At 42.8% G+C, this 23,443-nt stretch overlaps 1 protein-coding gene across 1 annotated transcript; it reads right to left on the bottom strand.

Moving 5' to 3' along the window:
• Positions 1-5,836: 5,836 nt before the first annotated feature.
• On the bottom strand, positions 5,837-12,682 carry LOC143963865 (olfactory receptor 10AG1-like). Its single transcript, XM_077473601.1, has 2 exons — positions 12,664-12,682; positions 5,837-7,870 (listed from the first exon to the last, which is right to left on the bottom strand). Exon 2 carries the CDS (start codon positions 7,862-7,864, stop codon positions 6,893-6,895), a length of 972 nt encoding a protein of 323 aa, XP_077329727.1. The 5' UTR covers positions 7,865-7,870; positions 12,664-12,682; the 3' UTR covers positions 5,837-6,892.
• Positions 12,683-23,443: the final 10,761 nt, after the last annotated feature.

Below are 23,443 nucleotides of genomic sequence, written 5' to 3'. Positions count from 1 at the left end.
AAATGAATGGACTTTTCCCGCCCGGAGAAAAGTCCGCTCATTTTGAGCGGGTCTCCAGGTAGGCGGGGCCCGCGAAGGAGACGTTGCTGGCCCCGCCGCCTGGTATGAACTTAAAGGGGAACCCCAACGCCGAAAAAAATCGGCGTGGGGGTCCCCCCAAAGTCCACAACAGACCCTTGTCCGAGCACACTACCCGGCCGGCCAGGAAAGGAGGGGCGAGTGAGCCCCCCCCTCCTGAGCCGTACCAGGCCGCGTGCCCTCAACATGGGGGGTGCCTTGGGGAAGGGGGGCCGCACGGCCCCCCCACCCCAAAACACCTTGTCCCCATGTTGATGAGGACAAGGGCCTCTTCCCGACAACCCTGGCCGTTGGTTGTCGGGGTCTGCGCGGGGGGGCTTATCGGAATCCGGGAGCCCCCTTTAATAAGGGCGCCCCCGGATACTGGCCCCCCACCCTATGTGAATGAGTATGGGGTACAATGTAAAATAAAGTACAAAAAAAAACACAACACACAAGATAAAATAATTTATTGCACAGCTCCGGGGGTCTTCCGTCTTCGGGGGTCTTCTCGCCAAACTCCTCCGCTATCTTCTTGTAGCTCTTTTACTAGCGGAGGAGCCCGGCATTCTTCTTCGTCGCTGCGAGCGCCCCCTCCCCCCTCCTGGTACGGCTCAGGAGGGGGGGGGGGGGGGGCGCTCGCTCGCCCCTCCTTTCCTGGCTGGCCGGGTAGCGTGCTCGGACAAGGGTCTGTTGTGGACTTTGGGGGGACCCCCACGCCGATTTTTTTCGCCGTTGGGGTTCCCCTTTAAGTCCATACCAGGCGGCGGGGCCAGCGGCGTATCCTTCGTGGGCCCCGCCTACCTGGAGACGCGCTCGAAATGAGCGGACTTTCCTCCGCGTGTGTAGGCGAGTCCGTTCATTTCAAAAGTAGGGCGGATAGTACGGCGGACTTAGTACACCGTATTAGTCCACTGAAAAAGTGACGTGTGTGGGCAAGTAGCCCGTTCGGAAAGTCCGACGGACAGTCTGGCGGGAAGTCCGCCAGACTAAGTACGTCGGACAGACGGCTACGTGTGTACGTGGCTTTAGAGTGAAAACTGCAAGGCAGGTCTTCTCATCCAACATCAGTGCCTGACCTGATATAGCTGCAAAGTGTGGGCCAACGCAATATTGAACCCTACAGACTAAGGCTGGATTCACACCTATGCATTTTAGTGCTTTTCACATTTTTCAGATTTGCACTACAGAATGAGTTCCATAGAAAAGAGTATTAAATGGACTGTAGTACAAATCTGCAAAATGCACTAAAACTGCATAAGGGTGAATCCAGCCTAAGACTGGGTTGCCATTAAAGTTCATGTGTCTGTAAAGGCAGGTGTCCCAATACTTTTGAGAATATAGTGTATATATGTATATACTCACCGGACACTTTATTAGTACCTAAACTTTATTAGGTGCTAGTATTGGGTCGGAGCCCCTTTTGCCTTTAGAACTGCCTTAATTCTTCATGGCATAGATTCAACAAGGTGTTGGAAACATTCCTCAGAGATTTTGGTCCATAGTGACATGATAGCATCACTCAGTTTCTGAAGATTTTTTGGCTGCACATCCATGATGCATATCTGCTGTTCCACCACATCCCAAAGGTGCTCTATTGGATGAGATGTGGTGAGTGTGAAGGCCATTGGAGTACAGGGACCTCATTGTCCAGTGGTGAGATGATTGGAGGTTTGTGACATGGGGCATTATCCTGCTGGAAGGAGCCATCAGAAGATGGGCACACTGTAGTCATAAAGGGATGGACATGGTCAGCAACAATACTCAGGTAGGCCGTAGCGTTTAAACAATGCTCAATTGGTACTAAGGAGCCCAAAGTGTGCCAAGAAAATGTCCTCCACACCATTACACCACCACCACCAGCCTGAACCATTGATACAAAGTAGGATGGATCCACACTTTTTTTATGTTGTGTCCTCCAAATTCTGACCCCACCATCTGAATGACACAGATGAAATCGAGACTCATCAGACAGGGCAATGTTTTCCAATCCTCTATTGTTCAAATTTGGTGAGCCTGTGTCAATTGTAGCCTCAATTTCCTGTTCTTAGCTCACAGGAGTATCACCCGGAGTGATCTTCTGCTGGTGTAGCTCACCTGCTTCAAGGTTTGATGTGTTGTGCATTCAGAGATGGTATTCTGAATACCTTTGGGTGTAATGAGTGGTTATTTGAGTTTCTGTTATCATACTATCATCTCGAACCAGTCTGCCCATTCTGATATCAACAAGGCATTTTCCTCCACAAAACTGCCCCTCACTAGATATTTTTTCTTTTTTGAACCATTCTCTGTAAACCCGAGAGATGGTTGTGCATGAAAATCCCAGTAGATCAGCAGTTTTTGAAATACTCAGACCCTCTGGCACCAACAACCATGCCACAGTCAAAGTCACTTAAATCCCCTTTCTTCCCTATTCTGATGCTCGGTTTGAAGCCTAAATGCATTAAAGTGGTTGTAAACCCTTACAAACCACTTTGACCTACAGGTAAGCCTAGATTAAGGCTTACCTGTAGGTCCAAGAAATATCTCCTAAACCTACACTTATTTACAAAAAGACAGGCACCGCTGTCTACGGCGCATACGCCGCAGACAGCGGCACACAGGCACACTGAGCAGGCCGCAGATCACGGCGATATGCTGCTCGTGACGGCTCCCGTGCACATGCGCAGGAGTGACATCATGCGCCGGAGCAGCGAGACCCGGAAGTCACTCTGGGATACATGGCAGCGGTGAAGATGAAGAAGGAGGACCGCTTCAGGGGCTTCGTTCTCAGGTAAGTTATTCATAATGAGCTAGTATGCTATGCATACAAGCTCATTATGCCTTTGCCTTGCAGGTTGCATTTAAAAAAAAAAAATTATAAAGTGCCTTTACTTCCTCTTTAAGTTTCTGCCATGGGATTGGCTGATTAGCAATTTGTGTTACCGAGCAAATGAACAGGTGTTCCTAATAAAGTGGCTGGTGAGTATACTGTATATACACACTATATAGTGGGGTTGATTTACTAAAACTGAAGAGTGCAACATCTGGTGCAGCTCTGCATAGAAACCAAACACCTTTTGTTTTTCTTTTGTTTTTTTTTGTCAAAGCTTAAAGGGGTTGTAAAGGTTTGTTTTTTATTTTCTAAATAGGTTCCTTTAAGCTAATGCATTGTTGGTTCACTTATCTTTTCCTTCGATTTCCCTTCTAAATGTTTTTTTTCTTTGTTTTCTTTGTCTGAATTTCTCACTTCCTGTTCCTCCTCAGTAAGCTGTTCAGTAAGCTGTTCTGGCTGACTAACCACCACTCGGATGATGGTGTGAAGTTTACTGAGGAGAAACAGGAAGTGAGATATTCAGACAAAGAAAAAAAACATTTAGAAGGGAAATCGAAGGAAAAGGTAAGTGAACCAACAATGCACTAGCTTAACCACTTACAGACCGGACCATTTTGCTGGTCAAAGGCCAGACCACTTTTTGCGATTCGGCACTGCGTCGCTTTAACTGACAATTGCGCGGTCGTGCGACGTGGCTCCCAAACAAAATTGACGTCCTTTTTTTCCCACAAATAGAGCTTTCTTTTGGTGGTATTTGATCACCTCTGTGGTTTTTATTTTTTGCGCTATAAACAAAAATAGAGCGACAATTTTGAAAAAAACGCATTATTTTTTACTTTTTGTTATAATAAATATCCCCCAAAAATATATATAAAAACTTTTTTTTCCCTCAGTTTAGGCCGATGTGTATTCTTCTACATATTCTTGGTAAAAAAAATCGCAATAAGCGATTATTGATTGGTTTGCGCAAAAGTTATAGCGTTTACAAAATAGGGATAGTTTTATAGCATTTTTATTAATAATTTTTTATTATTTTTTTTTTACTAGTAATGGCAGCGGTCAGCGATTTTTATTGTGACTGCGACATTGTGGGGGACCCATCGGACATTTTTGGGACCATTGTCATTTATACAGTAATCACTGCTATATAAATGCAGTGATTCCTGTGTAAATGACACTGGCAGTGTAGGGGTTAAGTGTTCCTAGAGGTGTGTTACTAACTGTGGGGGGGTTGGGCTTTCATTTAGTGAACACTGATCTCTGCTCCAATCACATGGAGCAGAGATCAGTGTCACTAGTTGCTAGGCAGAATGGAGAATGCTGTTTACACGGCATTTCCTCCATTCAGCCGTCCCGTGAGATGATCGCGGGTATGCCCGCGGCGATCGAGTCCGTGGGTCCCGCGACCGGACTCACGGGGGTCCTGACCAGTGCGGGAGCGCGCCGCCGTTGGCGCGCTCCCGATGGCAGGGCGGCATTGAAGATTGGACGTACATGTACGCCAATATGCCTGTCCATGCCATTCTGTCGACGTACATCGTCGTGCGCTGGTCGGGAACCGGTTAAAGGAACCTATGTAGAAAATAAAAAAATGAACCTTTACAACCCCTTTAATTGAATAAGCTGAAGTTAGAAGCTGATTGGCTACCATGCACAGTTGCACCAGATTTTTCACTCTCCGGGTTTAGTAAATCCTGCCAAGTGTCTTCCCATGGGTGAATCTCCATATGAACAATGGGTCCCTCAGATTGTTGGACTCATGAGACAAGTCTCCTATTGCATACAACCATATGCACCACACACTGTTACAAGGCTGTAAGGCCGTGTACACACGGGCGGACTGTTCGCCCAACTAAGTTCGTCAGACAATCCGACAAACAGTCCGTTCAAAATTTGCATGAACGGACTTGACCACACACGATGAGCAGACAGTCCGCTGAAAGTGTGCACGATGACGTGAACGGCACGTACGACGGGACGAGAAATTCAGCGTCCAATACACTGCAATGCAACCTTCGCCGTGTAAATCCTTTCTGAGCATGCGCCAAACTTAGTCTGTCGAACAAGCCTACACACGAGCGGACTGTCCGCTGAACCAAGTTTGGACGGACTGTCTTACGGAAATTCCGTAAGACTTTGTTCGTCAGACTGTCCGCTGAAACAGTCCGCTGAAGCCCACACACGAGCGGATTGGCCGCTGAAACACTGTTCAGCGGACTAAGTTGGGCGAACAGTCCGCCCATGTGTACGCGGCCTAAGGATTCCAATGACATAGTAAAGAACTTAGAGCCCATGGCTGAGAGAGGGGGACACAACAGACACACCAAGGCCAGTATCTGCCAGTATGTGTCCTTCTGTATTTAGAGGCTCGATCCCCACAATGAATCGAACTGTGGCACAAAATCAATCTAAACTCACACTTCAATGTATGGTTGTAATTAACTGAGTTCCCAGTATTCACAAAGTATATGGCAGCCACACTCTACTGGTACCATCCATACAGGGCCCTTATTACATGTCCGAGTAGTGAAAAAACTGTGGTGATCATGCACACATTAATACACATATATCTCCAAGTTGCCTATATAACCATATGGGATTTAAACTCTTGGTTGTGACCAAATATGTCAATCCCCATCACTATGCGTCCAAATCCCAAAATAATTTGTTCTTCCAGCACCATCCACCTCCATTTATTTAGGATCTCTTCACACTGCCCCCTTTAACCTCCTTGGCGGTAATCCCGAGTCTGGCTCGGGTTGGGATTTTACTATCATAAGCGGTAACCCCGAGCCAGACTCGGGATCGCATCGCTGGATACAGGGAGGACACAGGGAGAGTTACTTACCTTGTCCCCTGGATCCAACTATGTCCTCCGCGCTGTGTGATCGAGCCATCCTCTGCTCGATTCACACAGTGCCCAAATGCCGCCGAGCTCCGTTCCCTGCGACGTTACGGCACACGGGAGCGGAGAATGGCGCCAAATTCAAAAAAGTCAAAACACACACAGTACTGTAATCTTACAGATTACAGTACTGTATAAAAAAATGACACACCCCCTTTGTCCCTAGTGGTCTGTGCAGTGCCCTGCATGCACTTTTATATTATAAATACAGTTTTTTCTGCCTGGAATTTGGAGATTGTCCATAGCAACCAAAAAGTGTTTTCAGTGTTTTTGGATTTGATTACATTATTGAATAATTTTTATTATTATTTATTATATTATAAACTTTATCATACTCGGGATGTCTGCTAGACTCTGGTTTGAGCAGATTTAAGAGAGTTATTCCTAAAGCCTTGTACACACGGTCGGAAGAATCCGTCAGAATGTGTCCTATTGGACCGTGTTGTCGGATAATCCGACTGTGTGCGGTATGCATCGGACTGATTCCGTCGGAATATCCGTCGGACCCAATTTTCCAACTTGTTGGAAATATTTTCCGACCAACTGGTTAGATCGGACATACTCCGATCATGTGTAGAGAATTTTGATCGGACAAAGTGCCACGCATGCTCAGATCAAATTCCTACATCAAAGCTATTGGCTACTAGCCTGAATGTAGTCCCATCGTAACGAAATTACGTCATCACGTTCTGAATGATCGGATTTTTCGACGACTTAGTCCGGCCGTGTGTATGCAACAGTTTCGGACAAGATCCGACGGAAAAAATCAGACGGACAAAATCCGACGGATTTGGTTTTCGAAATCTCCGACCGTGTGTACAGGGGCTAAGAATTACAGGCCTATGATATAAAACGCCAAATTTCCATGCAAAATAATTGTACCGCTTTCAGCACCTAAAACCAGAACTAATCATACCGCCAGGGAGGTTAATAGGACTGAATTCTTCAAAAAAGTGTATGTGTCAAACACAAAATAAAAAATAATACTTGCATAATTAAAATGGGATTTAATTTTGGTTGGAATCGTTTTCATGGCATTATATAGATATCTATATAATATCAGGAGGAGATTGATCCCGGTATGATCAGCCTTGGTTGATTATAATGTCTTCCATTTAATCTTTAGGCTTCCGATTTCCATAAATCCTTTTTACCGCCAGAAAACACCTGAGACTTAATGTCCACAGCGCCTCTTTAATTTCTGTATTTCTCAGGCTGTATATTATGGGGTTAAGCAGTGGCGTGCCCATGGTATTAAGAAGTGATAAAGCTTTATTTACGTTCAAAGAATAATTTTTGGCCGATGACAAATAGACAACAGTGAGAGACCCATAGAAAAGACAGACAATGGAGAGGTGGGAACTACACGTGGAGAAGGCTTTCTGCCTCCCGGAGACAGAGGAGATCTTCAGAATAGAGAGAATGATACACACATAAGTCACACAAATGAAGAAAAATGGAACGGACACCAAAATAAAAGAAAAAACATTGGACTGTATCTCCAAAACCAAGACGTCAGAACAGGAGAGATCCAACAAAGGGTAAAAATCGCAAAAGTAATAGTCAATGACATAGGAACCGCAGAAAATTATCTGGGAAACTTTGATGGAAAAATTCAATGTTATGATAAAGCCCGACAACCAAGAGAAAAGGGCCAATTGATACTGAAGTCGGATGTTCATAATCATGGAATAGTGCAATGGCCTGCAAATAGCAATGTATCGGTCGTAGGACATCATCCCTAACAGGATAGCACTTACTGCCAATGATTCTCCATAGATCTGAAATTGGGTGAGGCAAGCGACCAGAGTTATGGAACCACCATTATTCAAGACCACGTACAACATGTTGGGCACTATTCCTGTACAGTACAAAATATCTGACACTGACAAGTTACAAAGGAAAAAGTACATTGATGAACGAAGACTTGGAGTGATCAACACTAAGACGATGGTCAATACATTTCCTGCTAGTATCAGAATGTAGATCACAAGGAAGAAGCCGAAAAGCAAAAATCTGAAATTCGTCAAACCCCTGAAGCCAACAAGAATAAAACTGGCAACTGAAGTTGAATTTTGTTTGAACATCTTTGCCTACAACACAAAAAAAAAGTTAAATTAGGAGCTTTTTTCCTCTGGTAATTCAAATTTTTTTTAATTTTCAGGTGTGTTTTTGTTCCCACATGTGGAACTTCCTAATCTTCGGAAAGCAATATCCTGCCTTCTGCAAGTACTGAGAATTCTGTGTTCAGATTGTAAAACTGGGTTTAGTGCTGTAAAGGTCAGCTACCCTTGAACCTGATATTTTTGGTTCTGGTTGAAATTGTTACTGGAAAATTGAACCAATGTAGAAAGTGTGGTGTATTATACAGGTGACCAAAATATAGACAACAGGTTACTTGCTTTATTCTTCAGCCAGGCAATACATGAAGTGAACCACAATGTGGGAAAACTGAGATGAGTTATGCAAATTTCACAATATGTGCTACTCGCAGTCTAACATAATCAAAGAATTCTAAACACTTGCTGACTTTTATAAATAATTTCTATAACTTTTAATAACTTTTGTACATTTTAATTAAGGGTTTATATAACCCTTTATAATAAATATAGTACATGTAATTATATATATATATATATATATATATATATATATATATATATATATATATATATATATATATATATATATATATACAGTACCTGTATTATTGAATTTTTATTTGGTTCATTTGACTTGACTGATCACTTTTGCTTTTCTATATTCTTTATGAAAAAAAGTATCTCCCAAAAGTGATTACACCCCTCACATTTTTGTAAATATTTTATTCTATCTTTTCATATGACAACACTGAAGAAATTACACTTTGCTACAATGTAAAGTAGTGAGTGTACAGCTTGTATAACAGTGTAAATTTGCTGTCCCCTCAAAATAACTCAACACACAGCCATTTATGTATAAACCGCAGGCAACAAAAGTGAGTAAACCCCTAAGTGAAAATGTCCAAATTGGGCACTAAATGTTAATATTTTGTGTGGCCACCATTATTTTCCAGCACTACCTTAACCCTTTTGGGCATGGAGTTCACCAGAGCTTCACGGGTTGCCACTGGAGTCCTCTTCCACTCCTCCATGATGACATCACAGAGCTGGTGGATGTTAGAGACCTTGCACTCCTCCACCTTCCATTTGAGGATGTCCCACAGATGCTCAATAGGGTTTAGGTCTGGAGACATGCTTGGCCATTCCATCACCTTTACCCTCAGCTTCTTTAGCAAGGCAGTGGTCATCTTGGAGGTGTGTTTGGGGTTGTTATAATGTTGGAATACTGCCCTGCGGACCAGTCTCCGAAGAGAGGGGATCATTATCTGCTTCAGTATGTTACAGTACATGTTGGCATTCATGGTTCCCTCAATGAACTGTAGCTCCCCAATGCCAGCAGCACTCATGCATCCCCATACCATAACACCCCCACCACCATGCTTGACTGGAGGCAAGACACACTTGTCTTTGTACTCCTCACCTGGTTGCCGCCCCACATAATTGACACCATCTGAACCAAATAAGTTTAACTTGGTGTCATCAGACCACAGGACATGGTTCCAGTAATCCACGTCCTTAGTCTGCTTGCCTTCAGCAAACTGTTTGCGGGCTTACTTGTGCCTCACCTTTAGAAGAGGCTTCCTTCTGGGACGACAGCCATGCAGACCAATTTGATGCAGTGTGCGGCATATGGTCTGAGCACTGACAGGCTGACCCCCCACCCCTTCATTCTCTGCAACAATGCTATCAGCACTCATACATCTATTTCCCAAAGACAACCTCTGGATATGACGCTGAGCACGTGTACTCAACTTTTTTGGTCAACCATGGTGAGGTCTGTTCTGAGTGGAACCCGTCCTGTTAAACTGATGTATGGTCTTTGCCATCATGCTGCAGCTCATTTTCAGGGTCTTGGTAATTTTCTTTTAGCCTATGTCATCTTTATGTAGAGCAACATTTCTTTTTTTTTTGCAGACTCTCAGAGAGTTCTTTGCCATGAGGTGCCATGTTGAACTTCCAGTGACCAGTATGAGAGAGTGAGAGCAATAAAACCAAATTTAACACATCTGCTCCCAATTCACACCTGAGACCTTGTAACACTAATGAGTCACATGACAATGGGGAGGGAAAATGGCTAATTGGGCCCATTTTGGAAATTTTCACCATTTCATTAATGGCTGTGTGTTGAGTTATTTTGAGGGGACAGCAAACTGACACTGTTATACAAGCTGTACACTCACTACTTTACATTGTAGAAAATTGTAATTTCTTCACTGTTGTCACATGAAAAAATATAATAAAATATTTACAAAAATGTGAGTGGTGTACATACTTTTGTGAGATACTGTATATATACATTTTTATAAAGAATACAGAAAAGCAAAAGTGATAAGTCAAGTCAAATGAACCATATAAAATTCAATAATACAGACCAAGTATAGTATTTGGGGAATCCAGCTGTCAAATAATAGAACCCTATAATTCAAGAATCAGTCCTGCAAGAATAATATTTTAGTAATTTTTGCAACCCGGCGAGCTGAATACAATATATCCATGACTTATTATAAGGCTTGGATACTCCAAATAAACTCAAAGGTCATTCTTACCTGCAAAAGAGAATAACAGCAGTTCATACATTTCCCGGTTTGTCTTTTGTCTTTAACCCATTCACCACCTATGTATAAATATGCTCTGCCCCTAGATCTTTAGCTTCTGTACCAGGTATTATAAAAAAACAAAGTGCACCATTTGCAAAATTCAAATACCATTTGCATTTTCAACATCCGCAGCTAGCTTTGCACGTCTTGTTTTTCAGGCCAAGTTTTTTGTATGGCCTCTCCTTCTATCCTAGTCAACTGGCTTGCCTTAATAATTCACTAATAAGATTGGCTTCACTTAATATCAGATTATAACATTGGCTTGCCTTAATATTACACTAATAAGATTGGCTTCCCTTAAAATCACATTAATAACATTGGCTTGCCTTAATATTACACTAATAAGTCTATAGATATCATGGCTAAACAATGCAAGTTGAGGTTGAGTCGGTAACTGAAGAACTGGCAAATCGTCACTCTACTAGATGTTCGGGGATAAAATAATGTGGGCACCCCTTAAAATAACTGCGTTTAGGTTTTTCCAGGAAAGGGTACTGTTAACACTACAGCATTTAAAGACATATTGGACAGTTGTATCCAGTAGCCATTGGTCACATTCAGCTGAATTTGTTCTGCAATGTTGAAGACATTTCATAACTTACCAAGCCACTTTTTCAGTTACAGTATATAAGAAATTAAGAAGTGGCTTGAAAAGCTACAAACATATAACAAGCCCAGTTGTATGTAAACAACTGCTACTAAATGTGGGGGTACTTATATCTGAAGATTTCAAAATTAGCAGTCTTGTCATGCAGTGTTAAAAGTGAACAGAATTCAAGATTGCATAACTAGAGGTGTTACCAGCAGGATGAAGGAGGGCCTGATTCCTCTATATAGATCTATCACTAGAGGGTTTACCAGCAGGAGGAAAGGGGTCCTTTTTCCTCTATATATATCTTTAGTTATCACTAGAGGGGTCATCAGCAGAAGGAAGGAGGTCCTGGTTCCTCTATATAGATCTTTAGTTATCATTAGAGGGTTTACCAGAAGCAGGAATGGGGTCCTGGTTCCTATATATAGATCTTTAGTTATCGCTAGAGGGGTCACCAGCAGAAGGAAATAGGTTCTGATTCTCCTACATAGATATTTCCTTATCACTAGGGGGATCACCAGCAGGAGGACAGAGGTACTGATTCCTCTATATAGATCTTTAGTTATCACTAGAGGGATCACCAGCAGGAGGAAACAGGTCCTGGTTCCTTTATACAGCTATATAGTTAAACCTAAATTATAATATTGTGCCCAGTTCTGGAGAATTCACTTACAGAAAGTTATTGCTAAGACAGAACGAGCAACAAAAATTATTAAAGATCTGATAGCTAAAATATTTCAGGTAAGATGTCAGCAACATATATCACCATGTGAAGGAAAGTCGGGAAAGAGGAGATGTGATTGAAACCTTTAAGTACATCAAGGGTCTGAATAAGTTTCCTTTTTGTATGCACAGCAATTTGTTACTGACAGTCAGCACCTTGGTAGTTTCATAGTTTCTAAGGTTGAATAAAGACACCAGTCCATCGAGTTCAACCTGAGTGTCTACAATTGTCCCTGTACATTGCACACTCACATTGGTCCCTACCCTCAAGGAGCCCACTATCCAAGATCCCCATTCATATACTAGGGCCAATTTTGGACAGAAGTCAATTAACCTACCTGCATGTCTTTGGATTGTGGGAGGAAACCAGAGTACCTGGAGGAAACCCACACAGGCACAGGGAGAACATGCAAACTCCAGGCAGGTAGTGTCGTGGTTGGGATTTGAACCAGTGACCCCTCTTACTGCTAGGTGAGAGTGCTAACCACTACCCCAGTAGTCTTGGTGCCCTTTGCTGGCTACACATAAACCCGGCCAGAGTTGTAATTACCCATCTGTAGGAGAGCAGGTCTGTATGTTATCAGCCCCACTTGGCTTCAGAAAAACATGAGTTATATATTTTTTGGAAACCAGAAACAGCTTTCTAGAGGTTTTAGTGGAAAAAGATGAGGAAGGGTCCATCAATAGAGGAGAAAGCTGCAAATGAACCAAACTGACCAACCTGGGAGAGGTTTAGAGAAAAGGTTTTGGAGTTGCTCCATGGAAGCTCCAAAAGAATCAAGACTTTTCTACAAAAGCCCCCCCCCCCCCCCCATTGACAAAATGCTATTTATTTCAGAAATAAAAAATAAAAAAAACATACCAGTACTTACTAGTATAGCACATGTCTCCAAATTGTGTCACGTAACTGTATACAACATGCTATATTTATATAAGATGGTAAGAGAAATAACAAAACATTTCACAAAGGACTTTATTTTTATCTGTCCCATGAGCCAAGCAGCATTGGGAGTGATAAATCTTCAGAGCCAATTAATATTGTATATTCATAGATGGTTTTGACCTCCAGAGCAAAGGCTAATCAACACGAAAACCAAATCATCTTTTTTTTTTAACCTTTGCAATCAATGTTTGTCAGTTTAAGTATGTGTTAGTGTTTTTTATAGATTTTTTTTTTCCTTATTCTGTTCACAAACAAAAGTTGAAATTCCGTTTTTAAAACTTTTTTTTTTTCTTGTCTTATTATTGTACACAGTGTCAGCCAACAGGTTGAACTCTAAGCTAATTTTCAAAGTGTTTTCCATGCTTTTCTGAAAAAACAAGGTCTGTTGTGTATAGAGCTCAATAGCACAGTCTGAGTTTTTTTTTACAAGCGGAAGTGTATGGGTCAGATCAATGATTCCTCACCTTTCCTACATGCCTGGTTAGGTGTATATAAAGCCAAATTATTTTCCTTAAATTACGATAGAGAAAAGAAGGGTCACTGTGTAGGTCACACTAGGAGGAACTACCTGCACTTTCCACCACAGAGGGGTGAGGGGAAATCCCCTCTTTGACAATTGTCACTGGAACAAATGTTCATATGGTAAGATTGCCCCTTATTTTTTGCACTATAAACAAAAAAAGAGCGACAATTTTGAAGAAAAAGCAATATTGTGTACATTTTGCTATAATAAATATCCCAATTCTTTTTTTTTTAAAAGCTATTTTTTTCTCAGTTTAGGCTGATATGTATTCTTCTACATATTTTTGTTAAAAAAAATCGCAATAAGCGTATATTGATTGGTTTGCACAAAAGTTATAGCATCTACAAGATAGGGGATAGATTTATAGCATTTTTATTATTTTTACTAGTAATGGCAGCGATCTGCGATTTTTATTGTGACTGCAACATTATGGCAGACACATCGGACAATTTTTGGAAGTTTTTGGCATTAATACAGCAATCAGTGCAATTAAAAAAGCATTGATTACTGTAAAAATTGTCACTGGCAGTGAATGGGGTTAACACTAGGGGGGCATTGAAGGGGTTACCTGTGTTCCCTGGGAGGTGATTCTAACTGAAGGGGAAGGGGACTAACTATAGGAAGTGACAGATCATGGTTCCTAGCCAATAGGAACACACAATCTATCACTTCTGTCAGAACAGAACAGGGAAGTGTGTGTTTACACACACTCGTCCCTGTTCTATGTCTCCGGCTCCTGATCGCTCGTAGCCCAACGGTCATCGCGACCGTCAGCCACGAGCATTGGCACCCCCACAGCACGCAGCATGCACGTGAGCACCTCCGGCGGCACACGCGCCTGCTATCCGGACCCCGCCGTAGGCTCTAATAGAAGTCAAAAAAGGTAAACAGCAGTTCACCCAGCTGTGTTAGAAAAGCAAATAAATATTGAACTGCCTCGCTGCCAATCAGGTGCTACCTGATTGGCTAAAACAACAAGCGCTGCGATTGGATGCCCATCAAGCATCCGATCATAGCAGAGGATGGGAAATTTTCAGTTTACATGCACCCCCCCCCCCCCTCCCAAAAAAAAAGTTTGAGCCCCAGCCGCCACTGCTTTTTGGTTGATAATCTACCCTTTTGGGGAAAAGGAAATGGTGAGCAGGTGACCTCCTGTGTTCACAATGCAGCAGGGAAGGTACTTGGGACGGGACTCTGAAGCTAGTGAAGACTACTGTATATTATTGGTGTCTACTACAGTGATTTCCTTTTTTTTTGCCTTGGCATACATTTTATGTTTGGAAGGTATGGGATCTACTGGCCTTGAGCTCTCTCTAGTCTCCTGGCAGCTTTATTAGTGTGTTTTACCTTGTCAGCATATTAACGCCATTTGTTTCATGCCATGTGGACATTTGGTTACTTGGTTGTCAGTCCAGTCTTTGTTTTTGCTGTTGAAAAGACATGAATATGATGTTTTTTTAACTCCAATAAAGCCTTGGCTTTGCCCTTTCCAAAATAATTAGTCTCTTATGCTTTTTTGGGCAAGGCTCTCTATTGGTTTGGGACTCTAATTCATGTCTACTTTTCACAGTCATGACTCCTCTGACAAAAATATCTTTACTTTTCTGCTGTTTTTACATGCGCAGTGCGGTGTACATTCTTTGAGTTCTGATCATTGAAGTATAATCAAATATTTCCTACATCCCAACCCTTTGCTCTTTTGATTGGCTAGGAGCTTGCTCAGTCAAACCTACTGGAAGTCCAAGAAAAAAACTGTTGTGTTTACAGCTCCCTTATTCCTCAAAACGACGCACGTACCCTCTATATCATTTTGAGGGCCAGTGACTCTGATGCACCATATTGGACTTGGGCAGGCCATATGTTATGCAACTTTCTTTCCTTCAACCGCAGGTTGAAGCAAATAATATTGCTTGATTTCCCCATCGACTGTGATTTACCCCGGTAGTACTATTGTATTCTGGCAATGGGGAGCATGGGGAACCTTCCCTACAATGATCACTGCTGGCAGCTATAGCCGCCAGTAGTTAACCGGGTGAAAAAAAAAAAAACGGGCTGGTTGCACTGAAGTTTATCAATGGATTGACTTCAATACAACCAATCTGCCCATAAATGGATCAAAATTTGTCTGCTTCCTGTTGGTCTGGCCTATTTTCCATCTGTCTACTGCCAGCCTTAGGCTACATTGAACTAGACCTGAACAAAAGATCAGGAAAACCTTGTTACTTATTTTTCCTTTTTACTCCCTTTTATTTTATGCAGCTTATTATTTATTTTGTATTATTGCTGAGTGTACTTGGGATTGCAGAATCGCGCAAAAACACAGGACGCGTTTGCAAAGCTATTATTTCTTAATGGCACCCTAAACACGGTTCAATTTTGCTGCGATTATTGAGTGACAAAACTGCACAAAAATAACACCGCCAAACGCTCCTGGTTCTGTGCCAAAATTTGGTACATGAGCTTCTTTGGAGTGAAGGGAGGCCTAGCCAAAAACGCGCCAAAAAAACATACGGAAACAAATGCATTGCAGCACATGTCCCCGCACTATTCTTAGGTGTAAATGGAGCCTTAAGCCGCGTACACACGGGCGGACTGTATGGCCAACTTAGTCCGCCAAAACACATTTCAGCGGACAGTCCGCTCGTGTGTGGGCTTCAGCGGACTTTTTCAGCGTGCAGTCTGGCGTACTAAGTATTTCGGAATTTCCGTGATACTGTCCGTCATACTTTGGTTTCAGCGGACAATCCGCTCGTGAGTAGGCTAGTTCGACGGACTAAGAATGGCGCATGCTCAGAAAGGATTTACACGGCGGAAGGTTGCATTGCTGTGTATTGGACTTCCTATTTCTAGTCCCGTCGTACGTGCTGTACACGTCATCGCGCAAGCTTTCAACGGACTGTTTGTGCATCCGTGTGTGGTCAAGTCCGTTCATTCGAAAGTATGACGGACTGTCCGTCGGATTGTATGACGGACTAAGTAGGCCATACAATCCGCCCGTGTGTACACGGCTTTAATGCTCTAAACCAAAACGTAACTAATCCCTGTCCCTTTGAGGTGCTAATGTATTTTACCTCTGTCGTATTCCTGTCTGGTGTGACAGTGTGTATTACAGCCTTTTTCTTAAAAGGCAGAATTTCTACAGCAGACACTGTGAACGGTGAATGTTTCCGATGAAATACGTGGTGGCAGCTACTGTGTGTGAAGAAAGGGTTAGCTGTGGAGTTAACCAACCCCAATGATCAGTGCTTTCAGTCTCCTGGTACTTAGATTGTTGCCCTGCATGCTGGAGAATCTCGGTGCAGGGTGAGGCTGACTGTGCCAACAGGTTAGTGACCCGACATTCGTCACATATTCAGGCTGGGATCTGACACCTTTGCCATCACAAGCAAACATTGCATTGCTATTAATTGGAAATGTGGGTGAGATTACTGCCCTTACCAAAATAGTATACAATAAAAAGCACACAAAAATCTACAAAATTGAAGCAAAAGGTGAAGCAAAGTGTAGCGCTAAAATTACAACATTATAGTTCATGTGCAATATATCATCTAATGCATATGGGTCATACAACAGTGATGAAAATTAAAGTGCTATGTGCAAATGAGTAAAAAATTCCACTGGACGGAACCAGATGAAATAACAAAACTGGAAGGTGAAATGAGTTCAAATGAAATGGGAATTGATGATAGAGTATGCCTGGAACAGTTCACACTGGGAGATAGACTCAGTAATACAATCCAATTCGGAAGCAAATGGGATAACCACAACCACAGTAAAATCATTAGGGATGGTTCATCCTCCACCCGGGGTAGGGGGTAAACACTCTTACCAGACGTTGTGGACTCACATGCCAGTGGCAATGGGTCAACCAAGCGGAGGAAACCAGGAAATGGAACTCAGGTGATGGACACTGGAACTCTAAAACCTATGGACTCACCTGCCAGTGGCAGTGGGTCTATGGAACTCAGGTAGAGGTAACTCAAGGTGCAGATAGTGTTTGAAAACACTCTCATCCGGTAAAAATATGGGGATCATGAAAAGAAAAAAAGCCTCCATATAGTGTAGGTCAAACAGATGGATTTAATAAAATAAGTACAAACATGAAGGTAAAGATGTGTTTGTGTATCTGTGACCACAATTTAAAAGCAATGTGAGGGGTTAGGCAAGCAAACTGACGCGTTTCGTCCCACTGGACTTCAACTGGGGCATTCGCCAGCTCCCCCACATTGCCTATATTTATAGAAAAGATGCAAATGAATAAGCCTATAGGAGTGGTGTATCTCCGCTTGTGGCATCAAGGTCCAAAAACATGGCCACTGGTGTGAGCTGCAGGCCTCATTCTGAGAGCCAATGGGCAGAACATAGTCTATCACATGAATCCATGCGTGACGTCCAAGCCTCATTCTGGTCAACACGCAGTAACGTCTGCTGGGTCTATGGCTGCGTGCGCACCAAACCTCAAATCAAACTGTACCAAGCCTCGTTTTAGACATAACACCACGATGGCTGCTCGCAACTAACTGCGTGAACTTCATGGCCTCAACATGAAAGCAACCGGAGCCAAAATAGGCAGGAATAAAATAAAGGGAATAGCCAAATTAGAATAAATTAAATGTCCTTATGTCCTCCACTGTATAAAGGCCTATGAATGCCATAATAGGATGGCAGATTTTATGACTGCTGGGACATTGGTATGAAGCGGTACCGGCTTTTTACATGGGCCAATAGCAGCAATCCCAATCACAGTTAGAAATGAAGACTCCATCCCAATGGTTATTAGCTTAACCGCTTCAACACTGGGAACTTTTTCCCCCTTCCTGTCCAGGCCAATTTTCAGCTTTTAGAGCTGTCACACTTTGAATGACAATTGTGCGGTCATGCAACACTGTACCCATAATACATTTTTAAAATGTTTTTAAACAAATAGAGCTTTCTTTTGGTGGTATGTAATCTCAACAGTTTTTTTTTTTTTTTTTGGCAAAAAAAGAGAAAAAATACAAAAATTTAAAAAAAAAGTTTTACTTTGTCAGAAATGTTTTCTCTTTCACTATTGTGCGCTGATGAGGTAGCACTGATGGGCACTGATGAGCACTGATAGGCAGCACTTATGGCCAATGATGGTGGCATGGATAGGCGGAACTGATGGACACTGAAAGGCAGCACTGACTTGCATCACTAATGGGCACAAATTGGCATCACTGTTGGGCACTGTTGAGCTGTCAGTGTGAGGCGAGGAGAGCCGATTACTGGAACTTCCTTGTTTACGTGATTGGACACAGCTGATCACATGGGTAAAGAGCCACGTCATCAGCTCTTACCAAGATCAGGGTAACGCCATGTCCCAGGGACACAGCAAGCCTGGGATCGCTTTGCTGCATGCCCCCTGCCAGCCACCTGCGCGGTGAGACTGGGGCGACGTCATATGATGTCGTCCCAGAATGAGTGAGGATTACATCTATATGGTGGGTGGGAGGTATATTGTTGATTGATATTGTTGATTGATATTGTTGATTATCCTGCACGCTGCTATGTAAAACAACAAAACCCCAATATGTGAATTGCATGCACCCACACAGGGGTGATGCTAGGTCTACAAAATATCTCGGGCTAGAGCCCATAACAGCGATGTCAAGAAAGTCATACACTTGGCGGGCATACACATGTATATATTATACATATACATTACATTATATATCATAAATTATCATTACATCAGGATCCCCAGAGCCCCTTTCATTACATCAGGGTCCCCAGAGAGCCTCCCCCTTACATCAGGGTCCCCAGAGAGCCTCCCCCTTACATCAGGGTCCCAGAGAGCCTCCTCTTATATTAGGGTCCCCAGAGAGCCACCCCTTACATCAGGGTCCCCAGAGAGCCTCCCCTTACATCAGGGTCCCCAGAGAGCCTCCCCTTACATCAGGGTCCCCAGAGAACCCCCCTACATCAGGGTCCCCAGAGAGCCTCCTCTTACATCGGGGTCCCCAGAGAACATCCCCCTTACATCATGGTCCCCAGAGAACCCCCCCCTTACATCAGGGTCCCCAGAGAGCCTCCTCTTACATCAGGGTCCCCAGAGAGCCCTCCCTTACATCAGGGTCCCCAGAGAGCCTCCCCCACACATCAGGGTCCCCAGAGAGCCTCCCCTTTACCTCAGGGTCCCCAGAGAGCTTCCCTACTTACATAAGGATCCCCCAGAGAGTGCAGGCAGTGAAAGATGATGTAATCACTCTGCTGCCCGCAGCTGCACAGTGAGGGTGGAACAGTGGTGAGAGATGATGTCATCTCTGTGCTCTCTTGCTCGACCGCCGGCTGGCTCTCGCATGATGCCTGTCTGCTCTCCGACTCTCCTGTGCTGCCGGTCAGCTGGTCCTGCCCGCAGGCTCTGTCATGCGGCCCGTCCGCTCTCCAGCTCTCCCGTTCTACCCGTCAGCTCTGTCATGCAGCCTGGCTGAAAAGAGGCCATGGCCCGGTGGTTGGGGACCCCTGCATGGACTCGGGGGTATAGGTCCCAGATTCGGGACTATAGCCCCAGAAGCCACCCCCTAGTGATGCCACTGCCACAGTGATATAAATTGCTTGGTGTTCTTCTTATCACACTTCACTAATCAGTGTCAAAAACATGCTCCACACTGTGTTAAAACCCCTTTGCCGGGTTTACTCTCATCTGGGCTATTTGACCACAGACACACAATGATATGGTCTAGTTGTCCCACCAGAAGGGACTTAAAGTAATCTTTCCCTATATCAAGGCAGCACAGATACTTCCTCCTCCTTCTTACTCGCTCCAGCACTCATCCACATAAATATAAAGAAACACCATACAATGTAAAAAACACTCAGACTGTGCACCAGACTATAATTGCACGTATCCACATATAGTAAAACTATTGCATCCACCAGTACAAATTTCCACGGTATGTGTAAATTCCTGGTGTTCGATGTTCGAGCTTTGTGACATCTAGCCCCTCCCCTATGTGTTATGCCACAGGGCCACATGGCTTCCTCAGGGTGATATGAGTGGCAGCCATGTTGCTCTCTAATTTATATGCAATCAGCCGGTGCCATTTTTTTGTAGTCCCGCTTATGTTTGTTGGTGTACAGCGCCATTTTTCTGTGTTCCTTATTCAGTTCTACTGTGTTACCAGGTGTCATTTTCCTTTGGCTTTAAATGATACATATACAGTTCCTTGCAAACGTATTCACAGCCCTTGGCTTTTTACCTATGTTGTTACATTAAAGCCTTTAGTTCAATGTTTTTTAATCTGAATTATATGTGATGGATCAGAACACAATAGTCTAAGTTGGTGAAGTAAAATAAAAAAATATATACATAAAACTATATTTCAGGAAAAAAAAAAAAAGATAATTGGCATGTGCGTATGTATTCACCCCCTTTGTTATGAAGCCCATAAAAAGCTCTGGTGCAACCAATTACCTTCAGAAGTCACATAATTAGAGAAATGATGTCCAGCTTTGTGGACATAATTTTACATCATGTTGCATGATCAGTCATTTTTGAAAGGCCCTAGAGGCTGCAACACCTAAGCAAGAGGCACCACTAAACAAATACTGCCATGAAGACCAAGGAACTCTCCAAACAAGTAAGGAACAATGTTTTTGAGAAGTACAAGTCATGGTTAAGTTATAAAAAAATCTTTGATGATACCTAGGAGCACCATCAAATCTATCCTAACCAAATGGAAAGAACATGGCACAACAGAAAACCTGCCAAGAGACGGCCACACACCAAAACTCACGGACAGGGCAAGGAGGGCATTAATCAGAGGGGCAGCATAGAGACTTAAGTTAACCCTGGAGGAGCTGCAGAGTTCCACAGCAGAGACTGGAGTATCTGTACATAGGACGACAATAAGTTGTACGCTTTATAGAGTCGGGCTTTATGGCAGAGTGGCCATAAGGAAGCCATTACTTATTTACAAAAACAAAATGGCACGTTTTGAGTTTGCGAAAGGCATGTGGGAGACTCACAAAATGTATGGTGGAAGGTGCTCTGGTCTGATGAGACTAAAATTTAACTTTTTGGCCATCAAAGAAAACACTATGTCTGGCACAAATCCAGCACATCACATCACCCAAAGAACACCACCTCCACAGTGAAACATGGTGGTGACAGCATCATGCTGTGGGGATGTTTTTCAGCAGTCGGGACAGGGAAACTGATCAGAGTTGAGGGAAAAAAGGATGGTGCTAAATACAGGGATATTCTTGAGAAAAACCTGTACCACTCTGTGTGTGATTTGAGGCTAGGATGAAGGTTCACTTTCCAGCAGGACAATGACCCCCAAACAGTCTATGCCCAGCCAAGGCCTGAGTTGACCTTGTGGGCTCGTTATATAGACGACATCCTCCTCCTATGGGAGGGCAGTGAGTCTGACCTCTCAACCTCTATGAATTCCCTTAATGGCAATGATAGGGGTATACATCTTAATTATGACGCCAGCCAGGAGACAATTCATTTCTTGGACCTTACGATTTCTGTCAGTGGAGAGCGTTTTGTCACCTCTACTTATTTCAAGCCCACTGACAGAAATTTGTTTATTCCCCAACAATAGTTGTCATCATGCCTCCTGGCTCAAGGCATTGGCAAAAAGTCAATATTTGAGACTTAGGCTCAAGTGCACTGAACACAGTGTGTTCTTGGCACAAGCTCAAAGAATTGTGTATAAGGGTTACTCACTTGAGTCTCTTACCAACACTTTAGAGCGTGTTGATAGAATTGATTTATTGAAAAAGAACACGGGAGGGTGTGTGAATGAAGCATTCCGCAACCCATTTATTACTAACTATTTATGTCAACATTCTAACATCAAACATATAGTGAATAAGCATTGGCACATTCTCAAGAATGACTCAGTCCTCAAGTCAATTTTGCCTGACAGACCTCAAGTGGTTTTTAGGGGTGCACCTTCTTTGAAGGACAAGTTAACTCCCAATATTCTGAATCCTCCCAGCATAAGACCCACCTTTTGTGGGATGTCAGATCTGCTCCATCAATGGGTGTAGGACTAGAAGGACTACTAGGTTTAGTTCCAGTTGTACCTCCAAGAGCTACACCATCGAGCCCTTTATCACTTGCTCCACTGTGGGAGATTTTTTATATGCTTCAATGTCCATGCGGCCTGCAGTATGTAGGCTGGACTAAGCGACCATTGCAGGTACGCTTGAATGAACATATTAACAACATACCCAATGGTTTTACCAAACACTTGGTATCAAAGCATTACCTTACAGTGCACAATAGGGATCCATCCAACACCATATTTTTGGGTATAGACAAATATAGGTCCCACTGGAGGAGTAGCTGTTTAGTCAAGAGCATCTCCAAGTTAGAGATGGCATGGGTGCATAAGTTGAAATGTTATACCCCTTTTGGTTTAAACATTGAGGTGGATGTCAATTCCTTCATTTTTAACTCCTAGTGACTTTCATTTTATTTTTATTTTTTAGCTTTATTGTAATTTTTATTATTTTTATTAATTTATTTTTCTCATTTTTACATCCATGATTAAGTGTATTGTTTGGATAAAATTGTGATTATGTTTTTTACAATTTTTTGTGACATTAATATGTGAACTTGATCTAAGTCCCGATAGCCGAGTGTTACTTCTCTGGTAGAAGAATCATTCATATTTTTGTCTATTTCATTTTCACTTTTAGGAAGTGTTAATTTCATTTTTACATATAGATATGCATCGTGCCATTTTAGGTATGGATTTATGAAACCACTTGGTTTTTATTATTATTGTAACTTATTCTGTAACTCAATTATCCGAAGTCCTTTTCCCATAGGGCCGTTATGTTTTGGCTTGGAGGTGTGTATTATCCTATAGGGTTGCACGCCTTTCCGCCTCGTATTATTAGCCCAGTACATTCATGTTTGTATTAATCGTATTATTATTGTTTTTCTTTGTAAGTAGGCCTGTATCTAACTGTGATTTTATGTATTTGAGATTTTATGCCCCCATAAGTGGATGCTCAGTCTTTGCCCTTTCTTTAACCACCTCAATACAGTGCAGTTACACCCCCTTCCTGACCAGACCAATTTTCAGCTTTCAGCGCTCTCACAGTTTGAATGACACTCTGTCATGCAACACTGTATCCATATGAAACTTGCGTCCTTTTTTCAACACAAATATAGCTTTCTTTTAGTGGTATTTAATCACTA

This window comes from Lithobates pipiens, unplaced genomic scaffold (genome assembly GCF_037356315.1).
Source record: "Lithobates pipiens isolate NorthernLeopardFrog02 unplaced genomic scaffold, aLitPip1_a1.2 Scaffold_8, whole genome shotgun sequence".
NCBI classification, from domain to species: domain Eukaryota; kingdom Metazoa; phylum Chordata; class Amphibia; order Anura; family Ranidae; genus Lithobates; species Lithobates pipiens.
Note: the sequence above shows the minus strand (reverse complement) of the source record. Positions and strands in the feature narration are given on the sequence as shown.

Excerpts from the sequence above, each read along its gene's own strand:
- LOC143963865 (XM_077473601.1), bottom strand. The coding sequence starts at position 7,864 with ATGTTCAAACAAAATTCAACTTCAGTTGCCAGTTTTATTCTTGTTGGC.